This window comes from Nematolebias whitei, chromosome 17, assembly GCF_014905685.2.
Source record: "Nematolebias whitei isolate Nwh7 chromosome 17, NemWhi1, whole genome shotgun sequence".
NCBI lineage: Eukaryota > Metazoa > Chordata > Actinopteri > Cyprinodontiformes > Rivulidae > Nematolebias > Nematolebias whitei.
Window position 1 is genome coordinate 4,208,940 of NC_056514.1, and position 21,713 is coordinate 4,230,652.

General features: G+C 42.1%; 1 protein-coding gene across 1 annotated transcript in view; it reads left to right on the forward strand.

Annotated features, from left to right (window-relative positions):
* Positions 1–3,918: 3,918 nt before the first annotated feature.
* LOC119424087 (arrestin domain-containing protein 1) overlaps positions 3,919–21,713 on the forward strand; it is a gene marked incomplete at its 3' end in the record, with an annotated part of 39,590 nt that continues 21,795 nt past the window's right edge. The window contains 3 exon segments of the mRNA XM_037691556.1: positions 3,919–3,977; positions 4,059–4,167; positions 20,970–21,146. Coding sequence (XP_037547484.1) covers positions 3,919–3,977; positions 4,059–4,167; positions 20,970–21,146 — 345 coding nt within the window.

Sequence of the window (21,713 nt, forward strand, 5' to 3'; positions counted from 1 at the left end):
TTCTCTGTGGTCTACACTGCTCTCACCCACTTGGAGCAGCAGGACTCCTACGTCCGTATGCTCTTTGTGGACTTCACATCTGCCTTCAACACCACGATCCCCCAGACCCTGATGGACAAACTACTCACATTAGGACTAAGCCCCTCCCTGTGCAACTGGGTCCTGGACTTCTTAAGTTCAAGGTAATTTATTGTCATTCACATCACATGTGGTACATGAAGTGGAATGAAATTATGAACACAGGGTTTCTGTGTTCTCCTACTTAATGATTTTGACTCGTGTAATTTCATTTTCCCTTTGAGATGCTCTTTCTTTCTACAAGTCTCATTCTTCAGCCAAACAACAAAAAAAAACTTTGTTTAAAAACAGAAGATATCAAGATATGTCGAGCTGCATTGTTTAGATTATATCAGGCGTGTCCAAAGTCCGGCCCGGGGGCCATTTGCAATAAAAATGTCATAAAATAGATTTAATTAGTATTTAATGTTAGTACAGTGTCTTGTGAAAGTATTGGGCCCCCTTGAACTTTTCAACCTTTTGCCACATTTCAGGCTTCAAACATAAAGATATAAAATTTTATTTTTTTGTGAAGAATCAACAACAAGTGGGACACAATCGTGAAGTGAAATGACATTTATTGGATGTGTCAAACTTTTTTAACAAATAAAAAACTGAAAAGTGAAGTCTCTCCCTCTCTCTCCCTCCCTCGGCTTTTCCCTCTTCAGGTGTCTCCACAGTGAGTCATCTCACTCTGTCCTCTGTGTCCTTTGTCCTCACTCCAAACCTCCATGTCCTCTATAATCCATATGTCTCCTCTTTGTCTTTTTCCTGGCAGCTGCATTTCTAACATGCTTCTACCAGTATACCCACTGTCCCTCCTCTGGACATGTCCAAACCACTGTCCCTCCTATGGACATGTCCAAACCACTGGCCCTCCTCTGGACATGTCCACATGTCCAAACCATCTCAGTGTGTCCTCTCTAACTTTACCTCCCAGGTGTCCAACCTGTGCTGTACCTCTGATGATCTCATTCCTGATCTTCTCCATCCTTGTCTCTCCTAAGAAGAACCTCAACATCTTCATTTCTGACACTTGTAGTTCTGTCTCCTGTCTTTTTGTCCATGTCTCTGTCTCCAGACCATACAACAGAGCTGGTCTCACCACTGTCTTGTAAACTTTTCCTTTGACCTTTGATGACACCCTTTTGTCTCAAAAAAGCTTCTTTCAGCTAAGACAGATAGCTAAACTGAAGTCTGTTCTGTCCAGATCCAACCTTGAAAAACTAGTCCATGCATTTTCAAAAAGCGTTCAATACAAAAACAACTGGACTTTATTTGTAACAGAAGACGTGTCGCTCCTCATCCGAGGAGCTTTCTCAATTCAAAGAGCAGAGAGTGAGAGATTCAGGTTATAAGGCTGAGTGAGATAAGACACACACACACACATGTAGATTGATAATTCACACCTCACACCTTAACAGTAGGGGGTTCTTAATGTCTTTTGTTCCTCTAATTCACAGACGAGGCCCCTCTGTTCCCATCAGGTGTGAAAACCGGCTGGGGATCTGTTTTAAAGTTGCATTATATGTTTTTGAAAGTGGAAATCTGAGGCCTCCTCCTCTGTTAAGAGACGGCTTTTCTCTTTTTACATAAATTGCCTCCTTCACCCCCCTCTCAAACCATCTGTGTTCTCGGTCCAAAATGTGCACATTTTGGTCCTCAAAAGAGTGTCCCTTATCTGTGAGGTGGAGGTGAACAGCTGAGTCTTGTCCAGAGGAGGTGGCTCTCCTGTGTTGAGTCATGCATCTGTGAAGAGGCTGTTTAGTTTCTCCAATGTAGAGGTCTGGACAGTCCTCGCTGCACTGGACCGCATACACTACACCACTCTGTTTGTGTATGGGTGTTTTGTCCTTAGGGTGGACCAGCCTCTGTCTGAGAGTCCTGCTGGGTTTGAAATGTACTGGGATGTTGTGCTTTTTGAAAATCCTTCTGAATTTCTCTGATACTCGAGCAACATAAGGGATGACAATGTTTTTACGTCTGTTGTTCTCCTTTTTCTGTTTATTAGTGTGTTTTGTAGATTTCCTCGCTGACTTGACAAAAGCCCAGTTAGGATATCCACATGTTAGAAGAGCTTCTTGAATGTTTCATTTCCTTTTCCTTCCCTTCTGTCTTTGTGGGGACGCATTCGGCCCGATGTTGTAAAGTTCTGATGACAGAGAGTTTGTGTTCCAGTGGATGGTGGGAGTCAAACAGAAGATACTGGTCTGTGTGGGTTGGTTTTCTGTAAACTTCAATGTTTATTTATTATTTTTATTTTTTATTTTATTATTATTTATTTAGGAATTTATCATGTCCTGGATGACTGAGAATCTTCACCAGCATAATCCATGCATTCATTACAACCCGGCTGGACTACTGTAACTCACTTTATGTTGGGATTATTCAGGCTTCACTTTCACGTCTCCAACTTGTACAAAATGCAGTAGCTCGGTCACGGAACAAAATGGTGAACTCTGGCCCGGGCTAAAACCTAGGTTCGGTCTGGTAGAAGAGAATTCCAGTGCGGTTCGAGTACAGTGTGAATGTAATCAGACCGAGCCCCGCTCCACAAGCAGGAAGTGGAGTACAGCACAGGGCAAACAAACACGCGTTTCTCTGACCTCATATGGAGCCGTCAGCTGCCTTGTGTGAAAAACAATATTCTCCATGGTCTTCTGTCTCATCTTCTGTTCATGCTGAGTCCATTGTTGAAAAATGACAAAATATAACTCCTCAAACTGATAAAACTTGATGCCACTCCGTTTTTGTTTTTATTTCCAGAAGAAGAAGACGTGTTTTGTGTTGTTTCTTTCAGTAGTTCTTGGTGCAGCGCCCCCACAGGCGAGCGGGGGAATAGGTTGGTTCAACAGGTTGACTCGACTGCACAGTGCAGTGTGAACGCAAACGCACCAGCTCAAATGTAACAAAAGGTCATGAATATTGGTCCTGAACCGAACCGAGTCTACCGGACTATCTGGTGTGAAAACGACCTAATTAACCTTTATTTAACCAGGCATATCCCAGTGACATCACAGATCTCTTTTGCAAGGGAGGCCTGGACCTGAAGGCAGACTAACATGCATGTTTTTTGGTCTGTGGGAGGAAACCGGAGTACCCGGAGAAAACCCACACAAGCACGAGAAGAACATGGAAACTCCACACAGAAAGACCCCAGGTCCAACCTGGGATTGAACCCAGGACCTTCTTGCAGTAAAGCAACAGTGCTAACCACTGAGCCGTCGTGCTTGAAATTAGGGTTTAATTGGTAAATTGATAGATGCCAGAACGCAAATAGTGGGCCTGCCGGCGAAGGGGGATGGTTGCCAGCCGGTGGGTCGGGGGCCAATGGAGCGGGGTGCGCGGGGGAAGTGGAGGGAGCTTGTAGGTCCTCCTCCCTCTTAAATTTTTTAATAAATTAGATTATATTTCCTGCATTTTGGTGCAGCCTATTTTAACTGGTTGTTAAACATCTACGTTTACCTATATTTGTAAACACGATTAAATTACTATTTTAGAGAGCAACAAGAGGTTGTGAGCGAGTAGTGTAGTTCCGATTCTGTCAAGCGTCCTTCCCCCCTTCCACACACACACTTCATGTTTTTCAGTCAAACTCCTCCCCACTGAATTCATTCCTGCGTTTATGCTCCTGCTGCTCCAATCTCAATTACGACTGCCTTCTCTGTTGTCCAACTAAGGACAATCCATCCATCCATTTATTTAATGAAAGTAAACTGGACTGTCTTTGATCGCTGTTATTTTGACAAATTAGTGTTGTTGTTTTGATGCGTGATTAATGTGAATTATACACATCAAACATTTCTCTCATTTTTTTTACTGTAGCTAAGCTTTTTTATTTATTATGTCTGAAACGTATGCATGAGTCCATCAGCAGTTGTGCGCACTCAGAGCTGTCTGGAGACGACGCTGTGCATAAGGTATGGCAAGCCAAGTGGCCCATTAATAGCCACTTTTACCACATTTCTGGCTATTAATGGGCCACTTGACTTGCCATACAGGGAAAACACTTCATCCCCGCGGGACATGTCATCTGCGTCTCTGCTGGGCAGGAGCATGTGCGCGAGCTGGTGCGCCTGCTGCAGCCGTAATATCCACTCCACAGACGAGGCAACGTCTCCTCTCATTGTATTTTTAATAAATAATCAAAATAAAAATGCACAATGACTTTGGACTGTTAGGGGTGGAGATTTGTGTTGCTATATCTGAGCAAACAGTTGCCGGAACACACCCAGTCAAAATGAGGGAGTTCCCAGATCTTGTTCCGGCAGGATCTGGCTCAAATTAAGCATCATCTTGAAGTCCTGCACCTTTGTGACCTCTGCTCCTTGTAGCCTCACTGCTCCACTGGCCTCTCTCATTCACACACATGTACTCTGTCTTACCACAGCTGACTTTCATTCCTCTTCTTTCAAGTGCATACCTCCACCTCTCCAAGTTCTCTTCTACCTGTGCCCTGGTCTCACCACAGATCACAATGTCATCTGCAAACATCATCGCCCATGGGGATTCCTGCCTGACCTCATCTGTTAGTCGGTCCATCACCAAAACAAACGAGAAGGGGCTCACAGCTGATCCTTGATGCACTCCCACCTCCACCTTAAAGCTATTTGTCACTCCTACATCACATCTCACCACTGTCCTGCTGTCCTCATACATGTCCTGTACCAGTCTAACATACTGTACTTTTCTGCCATGCTAGATTTCCTCACACCTCCTCCCTCAGCACCCTGTCATATGCTTTTTCTAAATCCACAAAGCCAGTTGGGTTGACTCAAAAGCAGAAAATACAAAAACTTGTCAAACACAAATATGACTAATTCAGTTAGTTTTACAAATACTGAGCTAAAATTTCATGCGGTAGTAGTTGAGAGTTGTTCCTGAAACATACGAACTGATAACATAATATTTATGTAATTGTTTTCCTGGATTGAATGAAATAGCTTTAACACTGTTAAATTGTTCAAACTATTTCAGTGAGCTTGTTAAAGACAAGTCCACTGTCTGGACCTGAGATGATCTTCATTTAAATGTCTGCATTGGGTGATATCTGCACCTTTAATGGATGTTGGGTCAATGAAGTAATCTCTTCAGACTTTTAACAGCCATTATTGTCATTTACAGAAATGCAAGTTTAAAAAACATTTTAACTTTTCTTATCTGCAAGATTAAATTGGATTAGATAAGATTAAAAGATATGTCCTGATGCTGATTAGTAATCGGGTAGAACAATCTAAAAAAGTTAAATCTGGTCCTCTGGACATTCAAAAAACAAAACAAAGCAAAAACAACAACAACAAAAAAGTAGAAACGTTTCGTCTTCCATCCAAAAGACTTCCTCAGTCTGAGGTGCTGTATTCAGCTCAGTCTCTTAAATAGCACCTTCTCAGAGTGGATCAACCAGTTTGCTGCTGACAACCAAAACCAGCTTATCACATGCTCAAGAAGGACCATCAGACTAACAATGGATCAAAAGATATGATTGGGGTGGTCAAATATAAATCTGTTGGCCAAGACCAATACTGGCCACCCCTAGGCCTGTCGCGATAAACAATAAATCAATTAATCGCATAATAAGTTAACATGATCAACCACATTTTCATTTATCGGCTTTATCGTTTCTTCTTGTCTCTTTCTTTCTATTGAAGACTCTGGATAAAAAGGCTCAACTCCGGTGCTCTTCAATGACCCTTCCCTTTCTCTTTTATCTTTAAAATCTATTTTAAACATCCAAAATCACGTTTTTGGATTGTTAAAAGCAGTTAAGCTGAGAAGCTAAGCTACAAGCTAAGCTAACAGGCCGACCTCGGGGAAAAAACCTCCGTCTTGTCAAAGCTCCAAAATTCACAGTTGAAGCCCGTGCCTTTTTCTAAAAAGTTGTTTTTCTCTGCAAAAAGAAGCTGAGAACTTGTTTACTGATTTTTTTTAATTAAAAGATTTGTATGAAAAATGCTATGCTCAAACCACACCGAGCGTCCGCCTTTTTGAGAACCGAAAAACAGGAACAAGAGACAACCCATGTCATGTCAGGGGGCCTCCTTCCCATTTTGCTTAGAGACACGTTGCTCACTCCCTCACTATCCATCCTTCGGTTCAAACTGTCTTAAACTGCCATCGAGTGATCAATAAAAGTATTACATAAAAAAATTCAACATTTCTTCTTAAGTTTGACAGTTACTAACTATTGTCAAATTTCAAACAATGTTATCGTTTATCGCAATAATTTCTGAGAGAATTAATCGCCCAGCAAGATTTGTTATCGTGACAGGTCTAGCCACCCCCTTGCTCCGCCATTGCGACTGGTAGTGGATAAAATTGCTCCCTTTGCTCACCAGGATCTGTCTCAAATTACCTCTGTTCTGCTCCACAGTGGAACTCCTACCCACTTGAACATCTTACCAAAAATATTAAGGTTTACCTGCATTCCCTGTTCATTTCCAGTCCAGAAAAACTCATCTCAAAAACTTTAGTCATTCATTATTCAAACCTATCATCGACGGAGAACATCAGTGTTGCTTGTTCCTGTTTGAATCACACCCACTACCTGTTTGGTAATCTTTATTTCTATAGCACCTTTCACAGACAATAACATCACAAAGTGCTTCACGAGCAAAACAAACAAGAAAAAGTAAACAAAATTTCAATAAAAACCAGTCTGGATAAATAAGTCTCAAGATCTTTTTAAAAAGAGTATCTAAGCAGCGCAGTGACAGCGGGAGAGCATTCCAAAGCCTCGGGGCTACCACTTGGAATGCACTGTCTCCACGTGTTTTAAAGTAAGTTCTTGGTACCATCAGCAACATTTGATTTGAAGATCTCAAAGTCCTGATGAGACAGAGAGGCTTTAAAAGGTCCGATAAATATTTGAGAGCCTGACCATGAAGTGCCCTGAAAGTTAGGACCAACATTTTAACATGACTCCTGAAATGCACAGGGAGCCAATGAAGAGAGGCCAGAACAGGAGTTATGTGAGCTCTTCTGTGGGTTCTAGTTAGCAGCCTCGCTGCAGCATTCTGCACAGACTGAAGGCGAGCTAGGGAAGATTTATCCAGACCCATTAAAATGCTGTTACATTAATCTAAACGAGAGGAAATAAAAGCATGAACAATCATCTCTAGTTCCTTCTGTGATACCATACATGGTAGTTTTGAAATGTTTCTTGGATGGTAACAACAAATGTACTGTACAGGTTTTTGTGCAAAATGCTGCATAAATTATACAGTGTTTAATGAAAAACATTTATTACTAGAAAAATGGAGGCAAAAATGTTTTTTTCAGTTAAAAAAAGCAATTTTCCCTAGAAAATGTTCTGATGCATGTGTAGTGATGTAAGGGTTAACTTCACTACTAATTAATTATTCTTAAAGCTAGTTCAAGCACAAATAATATTAATTGTTCAATTACAACGGATTATTTTCTTTTTCGAGTTAAATTTCTTCCATGTGACCAAGATAACTTGTGAGTGGAGTGTTTAATCAGTGACACGAGACGCCATTTTATCTTTGACCCATGAGAATAAAAGCGGTCATTTATTTAACAGAATCAAAATTTAACATCAAACATGTACACTTTGATTTGCTGATCTGTTTCTGATTAATAAACTTGGCACGATTTACTAACAAGACAACAGAAGATTACTGATTGAGACTGATTCATCTCTGAAGGCATCGAGCTTGATTTACTGGCGAATAGAGAAGTTTTTAGAGAAGGAATAGATTTAAGGAGGAAGTTTAGATGGATGAAAGTTATGTGTTGAACCAGAAAATGGCAACCTTCCTCCGAATCCAGTTCAGCCCTCCGGTACACTTCAGGGTATCAACGGCTTGTTACCTGAGATGGTGGATACGTCCACTCCGGAACAGAGGTCCATTGGCACGCTCCCTTTTCAGCGTCTCCGGTCAGAGTGGCTGGGGTCGTCAGAAGTCGTGACGAAGTACTCAGTTCAACAGAATACGCTTCCTTAGAAGTTGAGCATTTACTGCTCGGGTTGAGTCACAGCCGAGGCAGGCTGTGACTACGCTGGAATGGAGAGACCCTTGGCACATGGTCAAATCCATCCGTTACTTAGTTGACTTTCAGTAAGAACTGAAAGTTCCTGTACTACTCGCCATCAGACTGAGTCTCATCTTCGACTGAAAGTTCCAGCAAGACTGGAAAGCCTCGGAAGACTGGAAAAGACTGCGAAGACTCCGAAGACTCGGAAAAGACTGAATAGTTCCAAGAAGTGTTGCCTTTTAAAGGGTATCCACTTCCTGTTACGTGGTACTTCCTGATTGGTTGAAACAACCAGCAGGGGTGTAGTTTTAGTGATGTCAGAGGGTCACTAGGAGTCAAGAGACAGCAGGAATGTTTTAAGAACGGTTAGTACAGACAGATAATGTTTTGAAGAAGAGAGAGGATGCAAGTGCCAGCAGCTCTTATTTACTGTCTGAGAGTTTTAAAAACAAGACACTTCGTTCTAATAACTTGTCTCTGACTTTCGACCGACATCAGGTCCACTACCCCTCATTCAGACAGAAGACTAAATGCACACTTACTTCGTCCAGAGACCGTCTAATTGTATCCTGAATTAATCAATTGAAAGAACACTCTTCTTTTTATATTATCATTACTATTTTACAATATCTTGATACTTAAAAAGTGTGTTTAGTTCATATCATTTCTAATGTTGAAGTGAACCACTCATTTTAAATCAATTACTATTACCTAAAGCTATTTGAGACTGAGCTGAAAACAGCACCTCAGACTGAGGAAGTCTCTTGGATGAGAGACGAAATGTTTCTATATTTTTTTGCTTTGTTTTTTTTTTTTTTTTTGAATGTCCAGAGGACCAGATTGAACTTTTTTGGATGCTTAAAGAGCGTTTAAAAATAAAGTTGCTGTCAGACTCTTGGAAAAATTGCAGGTTTATTAATTTTAAGTGCATTTGAGTAAATTAACACTGAAATAGCCTTGCTCATGGTATCTGTTAAAAATAAGCTCATATTAAGTACACTGCCACAGAAGGCGTTTACTTACAATATTTATGGGGTAAGGCCTTAACAGGGGCCCATTTATTGAAAAGTTGGCTTATAACAATACTGTTGATTGATCCACAGAGCTAAAATAGTGTGTGAATCTCTCTGCTCACTTAAGTAAAATATTTACCTGTTAAAAACTCTGTTTGCAACTATTTAACCAGATAGGTTTGCTGAACAGTGCATAACCATGGCAGATGTGACAGAAGCTAATATTGTTTCATGTGATGAGAAGGACTGGTTAGGGAGAGCGTTAACGCTGCTAACGGAATCCTTACATCCATATGGTGAACAGGTGGACAGCATGAACTCAACAGAGTTATTGGATGAGCTGAAGTAAGTTGCAGAAAGTGTGACTTCTTCAGAAATAACAAATTCAAGCTATGAACATCTGGCTAAATTAACACTCTTGCTGAAAGCTAAATTTTATATTGAGGCCAACAAGGCAGAAGCCCTTGATGAAAGGTTGATGCACGAGACAGAGGACCACGTGGCAGCACGTGTGGAATACCTAAAACTCGTGGCACAGTTTAAATTTGATAAGGAGACCTGGGAAAATAAATTGAAACGTGAAAAAGAGCTCTCACGAGCTCAGCTGTCGTTACAAGCCGTTTCATATGAGGTGAAGCTACATGAAGGAGGGATTAAGTACCAAGCACTGTGTTCAGACAATGATGCGCTACAACAACAGTTGCAGCTCACATCAAAAGCTCTGGACGAGTGCAGATTTGAAAAAGCGGCGTTAGTCCAACAAGGCGTGCGTTTACAAAATGAGTGTCATACTTCACATGAACACTTAAAAGCCTGTGAGGCAAAACTAGCCACAGCAACAAATGAGATTTCTGACGTGGGACAAGGTTGTCTGGAACTCAAAGTCAGAGTCCAGGTCACCCACCACCACCTCAGAAGGATTTTGCTGTACCTCCTACACATAATCCCCTTCTATCACCTCCAGGTGAGTTTAGTGACTCACCTCCACGTGCTATTTTGGTTCCAACAATACCAATCCCTCAGCCTCCGCTCTCCATTTCGGAGTTGCATAAAATCGGAAAATATGTGCAACGCTTTGAGCCAGGGCCGTTGGGTTCAACCGACACTAAGGCCTATCTGAACAACCTTGATTCCAATTAAGAAGCTATCCTAACGCTACAGTTGAGGATAAAGTAGGTTTGATCAGACTCACTTTAGCCAGGACGATGTTTTCCTTCATAGAGCGTCAACCTGATGCCACACAAAAGGATTACCGCTTGTTATGTGCTGCTCTTATGAAAGAGTATTCCCCTTGCGCGGGACCTGGCAGATATCCAGCCGCCGACAAGGTCATGCAAGGTAAGAATGAGCACCCCAGGGCATATTATTCCAGGATTTTGCAGGCTTTTTTTGGTTACAGGAACGAAACCGGCATGGAGGAGGAGGAAGCGTTTAAGTTCGTTTTCAGCAAAAATCTCCACCCTGACATAAGGATTTTGGTGCAAATGATGGCTAATTTCAAAGAGAAATCCATCAGTGAGATAAAAAGTTGTGCTGTGAATGTCTTTGAAGCCCGTTCACAGGCCAAAACACCCATTGAGGTGTTCCCATGTGAGAGGATTCCTGCCCAGTCGTTAGAATTGGAAGGGACGAGAGCTTCAGCTCCCCCTCCCAAAAAAGGCGAGAGGAAACGAGGTTTCCCAGCAGCCAAACCACAACAGGTGAGTGCCCCCTGGTCCAGACAGGATCCTAAATGGTTTCCCAAGAAATCAGTGGATGAACGATTGTACCAGAAGGGGGGCGAACGCCCTAAGGGTAAAAAGTATGGCACCAAAAGTGACCCATACAACCAGGGATCCCACTGGGAACCCCAGAGGAGGGGACCTGCTCCCCCTCCACGTCGGCCTGAACAGCCTGAGACGAAAAAGAAACAGCAGCGGGTCCAGAAAGAGAGCCCCAGACCTCTGAGCTCGGACGAGACAGAGAGTGTGCGTCGGTTCTTGGAATTGCGAGCTGAGACAGTCAGAGCCCACCGGATACTACCTACCATTGGTAGTAAAAGGTCTAGAGATCCAAGGACCCCACACCAAAGATGCTGTACTGTCGCTGCGGACAGGTAAATCAGCTATCAAGGACGGAGCCGTGGACGGCCCTCAGTGGTCCTCTGACCCCTCCGGGCTGCTCGCAACTCTGTCAGTACAACCTACAACCGAGGTAATGGCAGTCACACGTGCACAGGCTGCAGCCAAGCCGGCTGACATCACAGTCTCTGTACAACCCATGCTGACTGACTCAGACATCATCCAACTTCTGAAGTCGTATCCTGCGATAAACTCGATGATGCTGTACTTGACTGACCCAGAGAAAAACACTCCGTCTGAAGCCGACCTGGATTCCAATCCAGACCTTAAAGCCCTCTTTCAGCTGCGCAAACAGCTAAAACTACTCAAGGGCATCCTAACTTTTGCTCATGGACCGACGTCCTCACCCGTGTTTGTGGTCCCCCATGACCACAGGGGGGTGATGTTAGTTAGGGTGATGTTATCAGATGCGATAACGTGATCAAATCTGACAGTCAGAGTGAGTGACACACCGAAACGTTGTTTTCTAGTTGCTTAATTACTACTTTTGTTGCTGTTGAAACGTTGTTTTTCTGGTTGCTTAATCACTACTTTTGTCGATGTTGAAACGTTGTTTTTCTGGTTGCTTAATCACTACTTTTGTCGATGTTGAGACATCGTTTAATTGGTTTTTGGTATTGTTTCTGAACAACCCCAGTAAGAGTGAATTTTGTGTGTACTTTAGTTGGAGACTAAAAGGACTTTAACTATGCCAACATGCAGTTCATTTGTTAAACTTCAATCGTTGAGGAGTCAATGTAGATTAATGCTACCTTAAGTACCATAACCTAGATTGGTCTCACGACACTCAAGCCGAACTTACTCGAACAATCCTATTCTGGGGGGGGGGGGGCTAGCTAATCTTTCAGTTGAGTCTCGCCATAGACTCCAAAACATTTAGGGGGAAACAAAAAACCCAAACCTCAAGTCGTTTGTCTAAAGGGACAACAGACAATTGAACCAAACTATATTTTGCCATGTAAATCTAACTTAAAGCAAGTTAGGAATGGAAAAATAGTTTGGACTGCCCTTCTATAGGTATAAATCCCTATATAAAATTTTCAGCATGACCCACCCTTAAACTGCTAACTGTAGCTGATCTAAACCATGATAGCTTACACACCAGGTGCATATAGGTTAAGGTCTTATGTAAAATCCCACTCATAAGCCTAACTAAAACCACATAAATGCATAACACATAGAACCAGAATGGCACCCACTGGGAACCACCAGCAGCAACCTTCGCTGAAGGACCTACAACTCCAACGTGGGTCTCCAATCTCCATCCAGTGGTCGCCTCTGCAGTTCAATCGAGGGAACCCCTCTGCATGCTGATCAATCAACACCTCCAATCGTTGTGGATTTATCGTTGTGGATTATATGACTTTTTCCAATGGAGTACAGACTTTGTTTCCAAGGTGTTAAAGCATTGCTACAATGGAATTACCAACAACATAATGGAATTAGCAACAACATAATGGAATTACCAACAACATTGTGGAATTACCTAAACCGTTGTGGGATTACCTTCTTTGACTTTTGTTTTCCTCTTGCTGGATTACATCAAGATCAAGGACATTCGGAGGCGTAAGTTCATGTTGGAATTCAGTCTCATGGACAGGCGATGATTTCCAAAGGGGGGGACTGTAGTGAACTAGGCCTCCGACCAAAACCTGTCTCTGAAGACCTTCGTGGGACAGGAACTGTTATTTCATTGATTTGAATCCAGAAATACAAATTAGCTCATCTAGAGACTGTCTAATTGTATCCTGAATTAATCAATTGAAAGAACACTCTTCTTTTTACATTATCATTACTATTTTACAATATCTTGATAATCAAAAAGTGTGTTTAGTTCATATCATTTCTAATGTTGAAGTGAACCACTCATTTTAAATCAACTGTGAAACAGTATTAATGATGTTTTTAAACCTCATTTAAATTAGAAATCAAGTTAAATGTCTATTTACAAAGTAATTATGCATTTTGATTTTCTGTCTAAATGAAAAGTCAGTGATGTCGGACAAAAGTCAGAGACAGTCAGAAAAGAAGTTATTAGAACAGGCTGTATTGTTTTTAAACCCAGCAGACGGTAAAAAGAGAAACACTGGCATCTGCATTGTCTCACTTCGCCATAACATTTCTCTGGCTGTACTAAACGTTCCTAAACATTCCTGAACCCTCTGTTGACTTTTAATAACCCTCTGACATCACTAGAACCACCCCGTTGGTTGTTTCAACCAATCAGGAAGTCCTAATTGACCAGAAGTGAGAACTCTTTAAAAGTCGACACTTCCTGGAACTATTCAGTCTTCTCCGTCTTCTCAAGTTCTTCTGAGTTCTTCTGAAGTCTTGGATCTGAGTTGAACTCAGTCTTTGATGGAGTATTCTCAAGCCTTCTGGAGTCTTCCACTCCTGAGTGGGATCTCTGACGGAGTCACAGCGACTGGCTGTGAATCCACCCGGGTGTAATGCCTACAACTTCAAAGGGAGCTGAGCCTGTTTGTTGAACGGAGTAAATCGACACGACTTCTGACAATGACCAGCCGCTCTAACCAGAGACGCTGGAAGGTAGCGTTGAAATGGACCCGATACCGGAGCTGATTCATCTCCTGCGAAGGTAACGAGTCGTCACGCGCTAAGTGTACCGGAGGTTTGAGCTAATGATTGAAAGAAGCGTGCCAATTCTGGTCAATCCATACATACACCTCTCTCCATCCATCTCTTCTTTAAACCTCTAAACTCCTTCCTTTAAACTCTTCTATTTTGCCAGTATTCTAGATGCCTTCAGAAATGTCTTGTTGTCTTATTAGTAAAGCGTGCCAAGTTTTATTAATCAGAACCAGATCAGCTAATCAAGTGTACATGTTTTGATGTTAGATTTTGATTCTGTTAAATAAATGACCGCATTTATTCTGATGGGTCAAACGAAAATTAACGTCTCTTGTCACTGATTAAACAATACTCACAGTTACCTTGGTCACATGGCATTAATTTAACTCGAAAAAGAAAGAACCCGTTATATTTAAATAATTAGTAGTGATGGTACAGCAAAGCTGTCCTTGACACACTACACATGATTAAGTTTCAGGGAAGGGTCCTTTATCACTCCCAGATTAGGGACTCTTTGTTTTTCTGACAGGGTTAGAGTGGAGAGGTCGATGCAATGGTTTGTGATCGTGTTATTGGGAGGGAACAACATGACTTCAGAATTCTTTTCATTGAAACTTAAGAAATTTAAAGCCATCCAGTCCATGATGTCATCCAGGCAGTCGAGCAGAGGTTGAATAGAGCATGTATCATTGTGTCTTAGGGGGTAAGTAAATTTGACAGTCATCGGCGTAGAAGTGGAAGGGCATGTTGTGTTTCCGGAAAATAGCACCAAGTGGCAGCAGGCATAAAGAGAATAGGAGGGGACCCAGGATGGACCCCTGCGAACCCCCAATTTAAGCTCTGCTGCTGCGGATCTAAAATCCTTGATGGAGACACAAAAGGATCTGTCAGCGAGGTAAGATCTGAACCAATTGAGGGCTGACCCTGTGATGCCCACCCACTGCTCCAACCTAGCAATGAGGATCTCATGGTCGATGGTGTCAAAGGCGGCTGTGAGGTCCAACAGGACAAGCAGCACAGAATCACTGGTATCTGTGGATCTGAAGATGTCATTAAAAACCTTCAGTAGGGCAGTTTCATTGCTGTGGAGAGGTTTAAAGCCAGATTGGAATAGCTCTAAGATGGTGTGATCCTCCAGGAAGCACTTCAACTAGGACTCGACTATTTTCTCCAGTAGTTTTGAAACAAATGGGAGTCTGGAGACAGGCCGGAAGTTGGATATGACTGAGGGATCAAGGTTTTTTTTTTTCAGGAGAGGCTTCACAGTAGCATGTTAAAAGGTTTTTGGCACCATTCCAGTGGATAAACTACTGTTTATTATACCCAGAATAGACGGACCTAGAGTAAGAAAAACCTACTTTAGTAGTCGAGGGGGGACCACATTCAATTGAATTCAATTCAGTTTATTTATATAGCGCCAAATCACAACAAAGTTGTCTCAGGGCACTTTACAGAAACATTCACATACATAAAAGCCAATTAGTAAAGTTCTCTATCTAAGGAATCCAGCAGACAAGTTGAATCTTGACTTCATTGCAGTCTCCCATCCTGAGCAAGCACAGTGGCAACAGTGGAAAGACAAAAACTCCCTTTTAAAAGGAAGAAACCTCCAGCAGAACCAGGCTCAGGACAAGCGGCCATCTGCTTTGACCGACTGGTTGAGAGGACAGGAAGGAGAGACAGACGAGCACAGAATGGTAGGTCCATGTATAGGTCCAGGTGTACCTGAAAGACAAAAAAACACATTAAGGATAGAAAAAAATAATTACAAATATAAAACAGGTTGAGCAGAGTAAGTAAAGGGAGAACCAGAAGGTTTCAAGTTGCACATGACCTGCTCTAGAGAAGATAGAGTGATGGGTTCAAAATGGTCAAATAGAGATACGGATTGAGGTGGGATGGATGGGTCATGAGTTGGAGGGGAAATGAGAGCCCAGGTGGTCGCAATTTTTTCCAAAAAGAAATGTAGGAAGTTGTCGCACAGCTCAGTCGAGGCTTCCAGAGGTGATGGTTCAGTGAGGTGGAGAACAGAGTTTAGGGTAGAGAAGAGGACACGTGGGTTGCGAGAGTTTGAGGTAATTATATCAGAGAAGTATTTGGATTTAGCAGCTTTTACTGTTTTCTGATAACGGCGCCAACTCTCTTTAAGTATTTGAAAAGAGACCTGCAGCCTGTCTTTCCTCCACTTGCGCTCCGCCCTCCTGCACTGCTGCCTAACGGCCTTGGTGATGTCACTCAGCCAAGGTTCTGCTCTGAGTTTTGATTTTTTTGGTTTTAACAGGCACAACATGATCCCGAGTCTTTAAGCAGACAGAGTTGAACTGGGATGTCAGCGCCTCCATGGTGGTGAGAAACACCGGGGGCTGATTGATCATTTCAGAGTTATAAACATCTGTGAAACATGCGGCATTAAAATGGTTAATGGTCAGGCTGCTACGTTCAGTAACGCACGGCTTAGGAGTTAGATGGGGGAGGGTGAACTCAAACCGGACTGGCATGTGGACTGAAAAAACATTATCACCAATTTCAAGATTACTAACAGTCACATCCCGAGTAAAAACAAGGTCCAGTGTATGTCGGCGCTGTAGTGAACTAGGCCTGAGGTCAAATCCTGACCTTAAGGACCTTATGGGACAGAAACTGTCATTTCATTGATTTGAATCCAGAAATACAGGTTGACCCATCCTGAGACTTTCTTTCTTGAATTGATCAAGTGAAAGAACACTCTCTTTTCTATTATCATTACTATTTTACAAATGTTTGATAATCAAATTGTGTTAGTTCAAACCATTTTTAAATGTTGAAGTGAACTACTCATTTAAATCAACTGTGAAACAGTAATAATGACTTTAATCCTCATTCAAACTAGAAATCAGGTTAATGATGCATTGTCTGATTTTCTGTCTTCAATGAGCAAGTTGTGTAAGTTGGTCAAAGTTCAAGTTTCGGTCAACTGCAAGTTTACTGAAAAAGAAATGTCATGTTTAACTTTTACAGGAAGATACTAGAGAATTGACTCCACGAAGTCTGAGTTCTTCATAATATCTTCTGTCTGTTCTTAAACAATCTAATCTTTTTCCTTGACTTTTTAATAACACCTTACATCACAAAAACACACCTCTGTTGGTCCATCGACCAATCAGAAAGTCCTCAAATGAACCGGAAGTGACCATTTTTAAAAGGTGCACCACTTCCTAGTTCACGGGAGTTCTGCAGTTCTGCAAGAGGTTCCAGCTCCAGTCGAGTTCTGGAGAGCTCAGTAGTTCTGAGAAGTTCTCGGCAGTTCTGGAAAGAACGCTGAGGAGGACGCTGAGAGAATGCTGTGAGTTGGTTCCAGCTCCAGTCGAGTTCCAGAGTTCAGAAGGCTGGAACTCAGGATGCTGGAGGGAGAGCAGCAGAGTCCAGAATGCTCAGGACATCTGCGACTAAGCTGAACAAGAGAAGTTCAGAGGAATTATGAAGAAGTCTGTTCTAGGACGATCTCACGACTCCTGACGTTTAGCTGTTCTTACGGAGACGCTGGAAGAGTTGAAAGGAAAGCTCTACACCAACACTGAAACTATCATCTGCAAGGTAAAGAGTCGTTCTCAACCAAAGTGTACCGTTGGGTTAAGCTGGTTCCAAAGGAGCGTGCTGTTCTGGTTAAAACAGACAAATTCCCTCACCCATCTCTCTCAAGATAAACTTCATTTTCCATCATTAAGCTCTTCTTTCTGCTAGCAAATTAATCCAGATATTTTCAGAAATGTCTGTGGTGAAGCAACGGAAAATCATGGCCGTATGGTTTTCCTGGTTGTAAAGCTGATTAATTATATTGTTATTTTCAATTTTTGCCAATTAATGTAAATGTGTGATGTGTTAAACTTGATTCTGTTAATAAATGACCACGTTCATTTTGATGGGTCAAAGATAATTAACGTCTCACGTTACATTTTTAATTATTCAATGCACGATATTATCCAGTCCAGAAAAATGAAAGAATCCGTTTAATTTATGAATATATACAGCATATGTTCATCTACAGCGCTCTTGGGTGGGACCGTTTACATGTTGCGTTAGATTAAATGAGTCCAATAAATCTAAAAGGTCCTTAACCAAGGGCTTCTCAGGACAGCACACGTGCAAATTAAAGTCTCCAATAATGAAAACATGATTATATTTTGGTGTGATTTCAGCCAAAAAGTCAGAAAACTCATTTATGAAATCCTTAGATCGAGGTGGGCGGTAGACGAGTGCAAATAACGTCGGAGGCGAATGGTCGAGTTCAAGACGCTCGGCTCAAAGCTGGCACAAAAACCTTTAACTTTTTATGCAAGCTGTATAAAATAAATGTGTCTCTACCTTAGTGGGACTTCTGACACTGAGAGGAGGAGGCCAGGGTCTCATAAGCTGGGCAGTATGAGGTGGTTGCGAGGCGCAGGCAGGTCTCCAGATGATCATCATTCATTGTGGATCTGTTTTTGGACTTGATGATTTTCATGTGTGAAAAAGCAGACTCACACAGGTAGGTAGATCCAAAAAGTGCTGTTAAGTTCAAAGCACATCTTCGGATGTTAGGATACTTTTCTTCTGACAGCAGACTCCAGAACTCTCCATCCACGCCAGGTGATGCTCTGGATTTGATCCCAATGTCATTTTGCAGACTCAACACCTCATTTTCAACACCAGAGCTGTCCAGCTGAAACACGGACACCAATTTGGACACAATGTCATCCACATCAACATTTCCAAAAGGATAACACATGTAGCTGGTAACAGGCTCGATGGAGGAAAAGTCAGTAAATCGTCTCTCAAATTCTGCTGAGATGCTCTGAACCTGCTTAGAATAGTGTGCACTGTCCAGTTGTGGGACTTCTTTCCCTTGGCGCTGTAGCTCTGCCTCCATGTGTGGGAAGTTTCGCAGGTCCCTGCGTTGCAGCCGACTTGTGAGCAGTTGCAGCCTGCCTTTGAAGGTGCTCACAGAACTGATCATGTGGATTATGTTTTTGTCCTTTCCCTGAAGCTCCAAATTCAGTTCATTGAGCAGGCTGGTGAGATCTGTGAGGAAGGCTAAATCCAAAAGCCACTGGGTGTCCTCTAGTTTTGAATGTTCACCATGATCTGACAGCTTCAGAAAATCCCTGATCTCAGGCAACAGCTCACTGAATCTGTCCAGAAATGTACCTCTGCTTAGCCACCTGACGTCCATGTGCAGCAGCAGGTCTGTGTGGTCTGCTCCTGCCTCCTCCAAGTGAGCCCGGAACAACCTCCTCTGCAGACTCCTGGCCCTTATAGAGCACACAGTTTTCATGGCAACATCCATCACTTCCTTCATGTTTAAAATCTTCCCACACAGGGCCTGTTGGTGGATGATGCAGTGATAGTGCAAAATGTCTGGGAAAGCATCATTCTGCTTGCAGAGTGCAACAAATCCACTGGTGTGACCAGTCATTGCTGGAGCGCCATCAGTTGTTATAGAAATTAGTTTAAAGAGGGGCAAGTTGCTTTTATTAACAAACTCCATAAACACATTAAAAATATCTTCTCCTCTTGTGTGTCCCTTCAAAGGCAAGATGGTGAGCAGCTCCTCTTTTGCACTCATGTCTGCAAAGGCCATTCTGATAAAAACACACAGCTGGGCTACATCCACCATGTCTGTCGACTCATCAAACTGAAGAGAGAAACACTCACATTGTTCCACGTCCTTTTTTAGCTGCTCCTCCACATCCACAGCCATTCCCTCACATCGCCGTGTCACTGTTTGTCTGGACAACTGCACGTCTTTAATAGCAGCTACGATCTCACTTTTATTATTAAAATCATGAAAAAGCGCATCTGCAGCCTCAATAAACGCTTCTTTCATAACTTGTCCATCGCTGAAAGACTTCTTATGTTGAGCCAGGATGCGGCTAACACGGTAGGAAGCTATCGTAGCAGCTTTACCTTTTGTGCTGGGGCGAGTGAAGACTGACTGCTGGGCTGCAAGCTTGTTTTTTAGCTCCCGCACTTTCTGAGTCCGTAAAGAACTTTTAAGAGGGAAATCTGTCTCAAACCGTTTGTGCATCGTCTTGAAATGCCGCTCCAAGTTACACTTTTTGGGTAAGGCAACGCTCGAATTACAGATGAGGCAAATGGACTTCGAATTAGAATAAACAAAAAAATACTCCTCCTCCCACTCTGTGTGAAAATAATAAGTTTTCGTTTGCTTGTTCGCTAGTTTTCCATCCATGTTTTCTGCGCACCGACATTAACTACTGAGCCTAAAGTCTCGTGAGAGCGCTGTGTCACCGCACACAAAACTCGCGAGACTATGTCTGTGAGAATACAAGTCAAGGCTTCGCTGGTCGCCCGCGAGCGACTGGTTGGGCACACCTGAACTATACAATATATACAAAGCTGTGTCATTCAAAAACTCTTTTACTTTATACAGTAATGCAACTGATTTTTATTCTTAAGTAATTTACATGAGATTTCCACGACAGCTTCTCATCAATAACGACACCCAAAAATTTTACTTGATTAACTCTAAGAATTTCAATACTGTCCATTTTAAACGGATCTTCGATAATTTTATTTCTATTACTAAATACACTGCCTGGCCAAAAAAAAGTCTCCACCTGGATTTAATTAAGCTAACAGGTCCGAGCCTCAGATTTCCACTTTCAAAAACATATAATGCAACTTGGAAACAGAGGGGCCTCATCTGTGAATTAGAGGAACAAAAGACTCTTACTGTTAAGTTTGTTTAGGTGTGAATTGCCAATCTACATGTGTGTGTGTGCGTCTTATCTCACTCAGCCTTATAACCTGAATCTCTCACTCTCTGCTCTTTGAATTGAGAAAGCTCCTCGGATGAGGAGAGAAACGTCTTCTGTTACAAATAAAGTCCAGTTGTTTTTGTATTGAACGCTTTTTGAATTTCATTTTGATCTTAGATTTTCTTGTAATCTTTTACAAAATACTGTGAAATACCTGATTGTACTTTATGATTTTTCAAAACAGTATTCATTACTCCCCATGTTGCTTTCTTATCACTCTTACTTTTATTTAATAAGTCACTATAATATTCCTTCCATGTGTTAAAATGGCCTGTGCTGATCTGAGGCAGTAACAAATCCCTTACTGTTACTTTTATTATAAAGTTTGAAAAACGGCTTTTTTGCAGTAATGCCACACTAAATAAAGTTCTTTTTATTTATTCTGTTGTTTTCAGAGAGTGACCTATGAGATGAAGAAGCCCATTCATGATGTAAAGACAATAGCCAATGTGGAAGGAGGTGTGGTGAAGGCTGGCAGAGAGGTGGAGTGGAAAGAGCAGATCATCGTTCCTCCCCTCCCTCAGTCCTCCCTCGCTGGCTGTGAGCTCATAAAGATTGAGTATTATGTTAAGGTAAGGTAATGGTCTCTTTGGTTTAAGAAACGTGGACCTAAAGAAGGGTTACAACAGTGTTCCACGTAACATTTGTTGGGGGTTTGCTTTTAAGGGCTGATCAGTCCCTGAACCTCACGGTCTTGTCCCAGGTTTTTGCAGATGATATGGCCCTATGGTATCTTTAAACCATGAACTTGAGAATACTCTGGGATAGTTGGCAGTCATGTGTAAAGCAGCTTGGATGAGAGTCAGCTCCTCTAAGTCTGAGACAGTGGTTCTCAACTGGAAAAAGATGGACTCCTATTTTTTTCTCTCACAAAAACAACACAAATGAGAACATCAGCTTATATAATTGCCCTGTCTTGTTCTTGTGAACCCAGGATCCTGTCTTGTAAAATGTTACGTGCAAACTGAACGTGTACACTTTTTCATTTTTTCACTTTGTAGTCATTTAAGCACTGGAGGTTAGATAGCTGGGTCAAAGCACCTCCAAATATTCCTGAACTCTTTCTATTAATTTCTAAAAATGGATGCCATCTTCTCTGTGGTCTACACTGCTCTCACCCACTTGGAGCAGCAGGACTC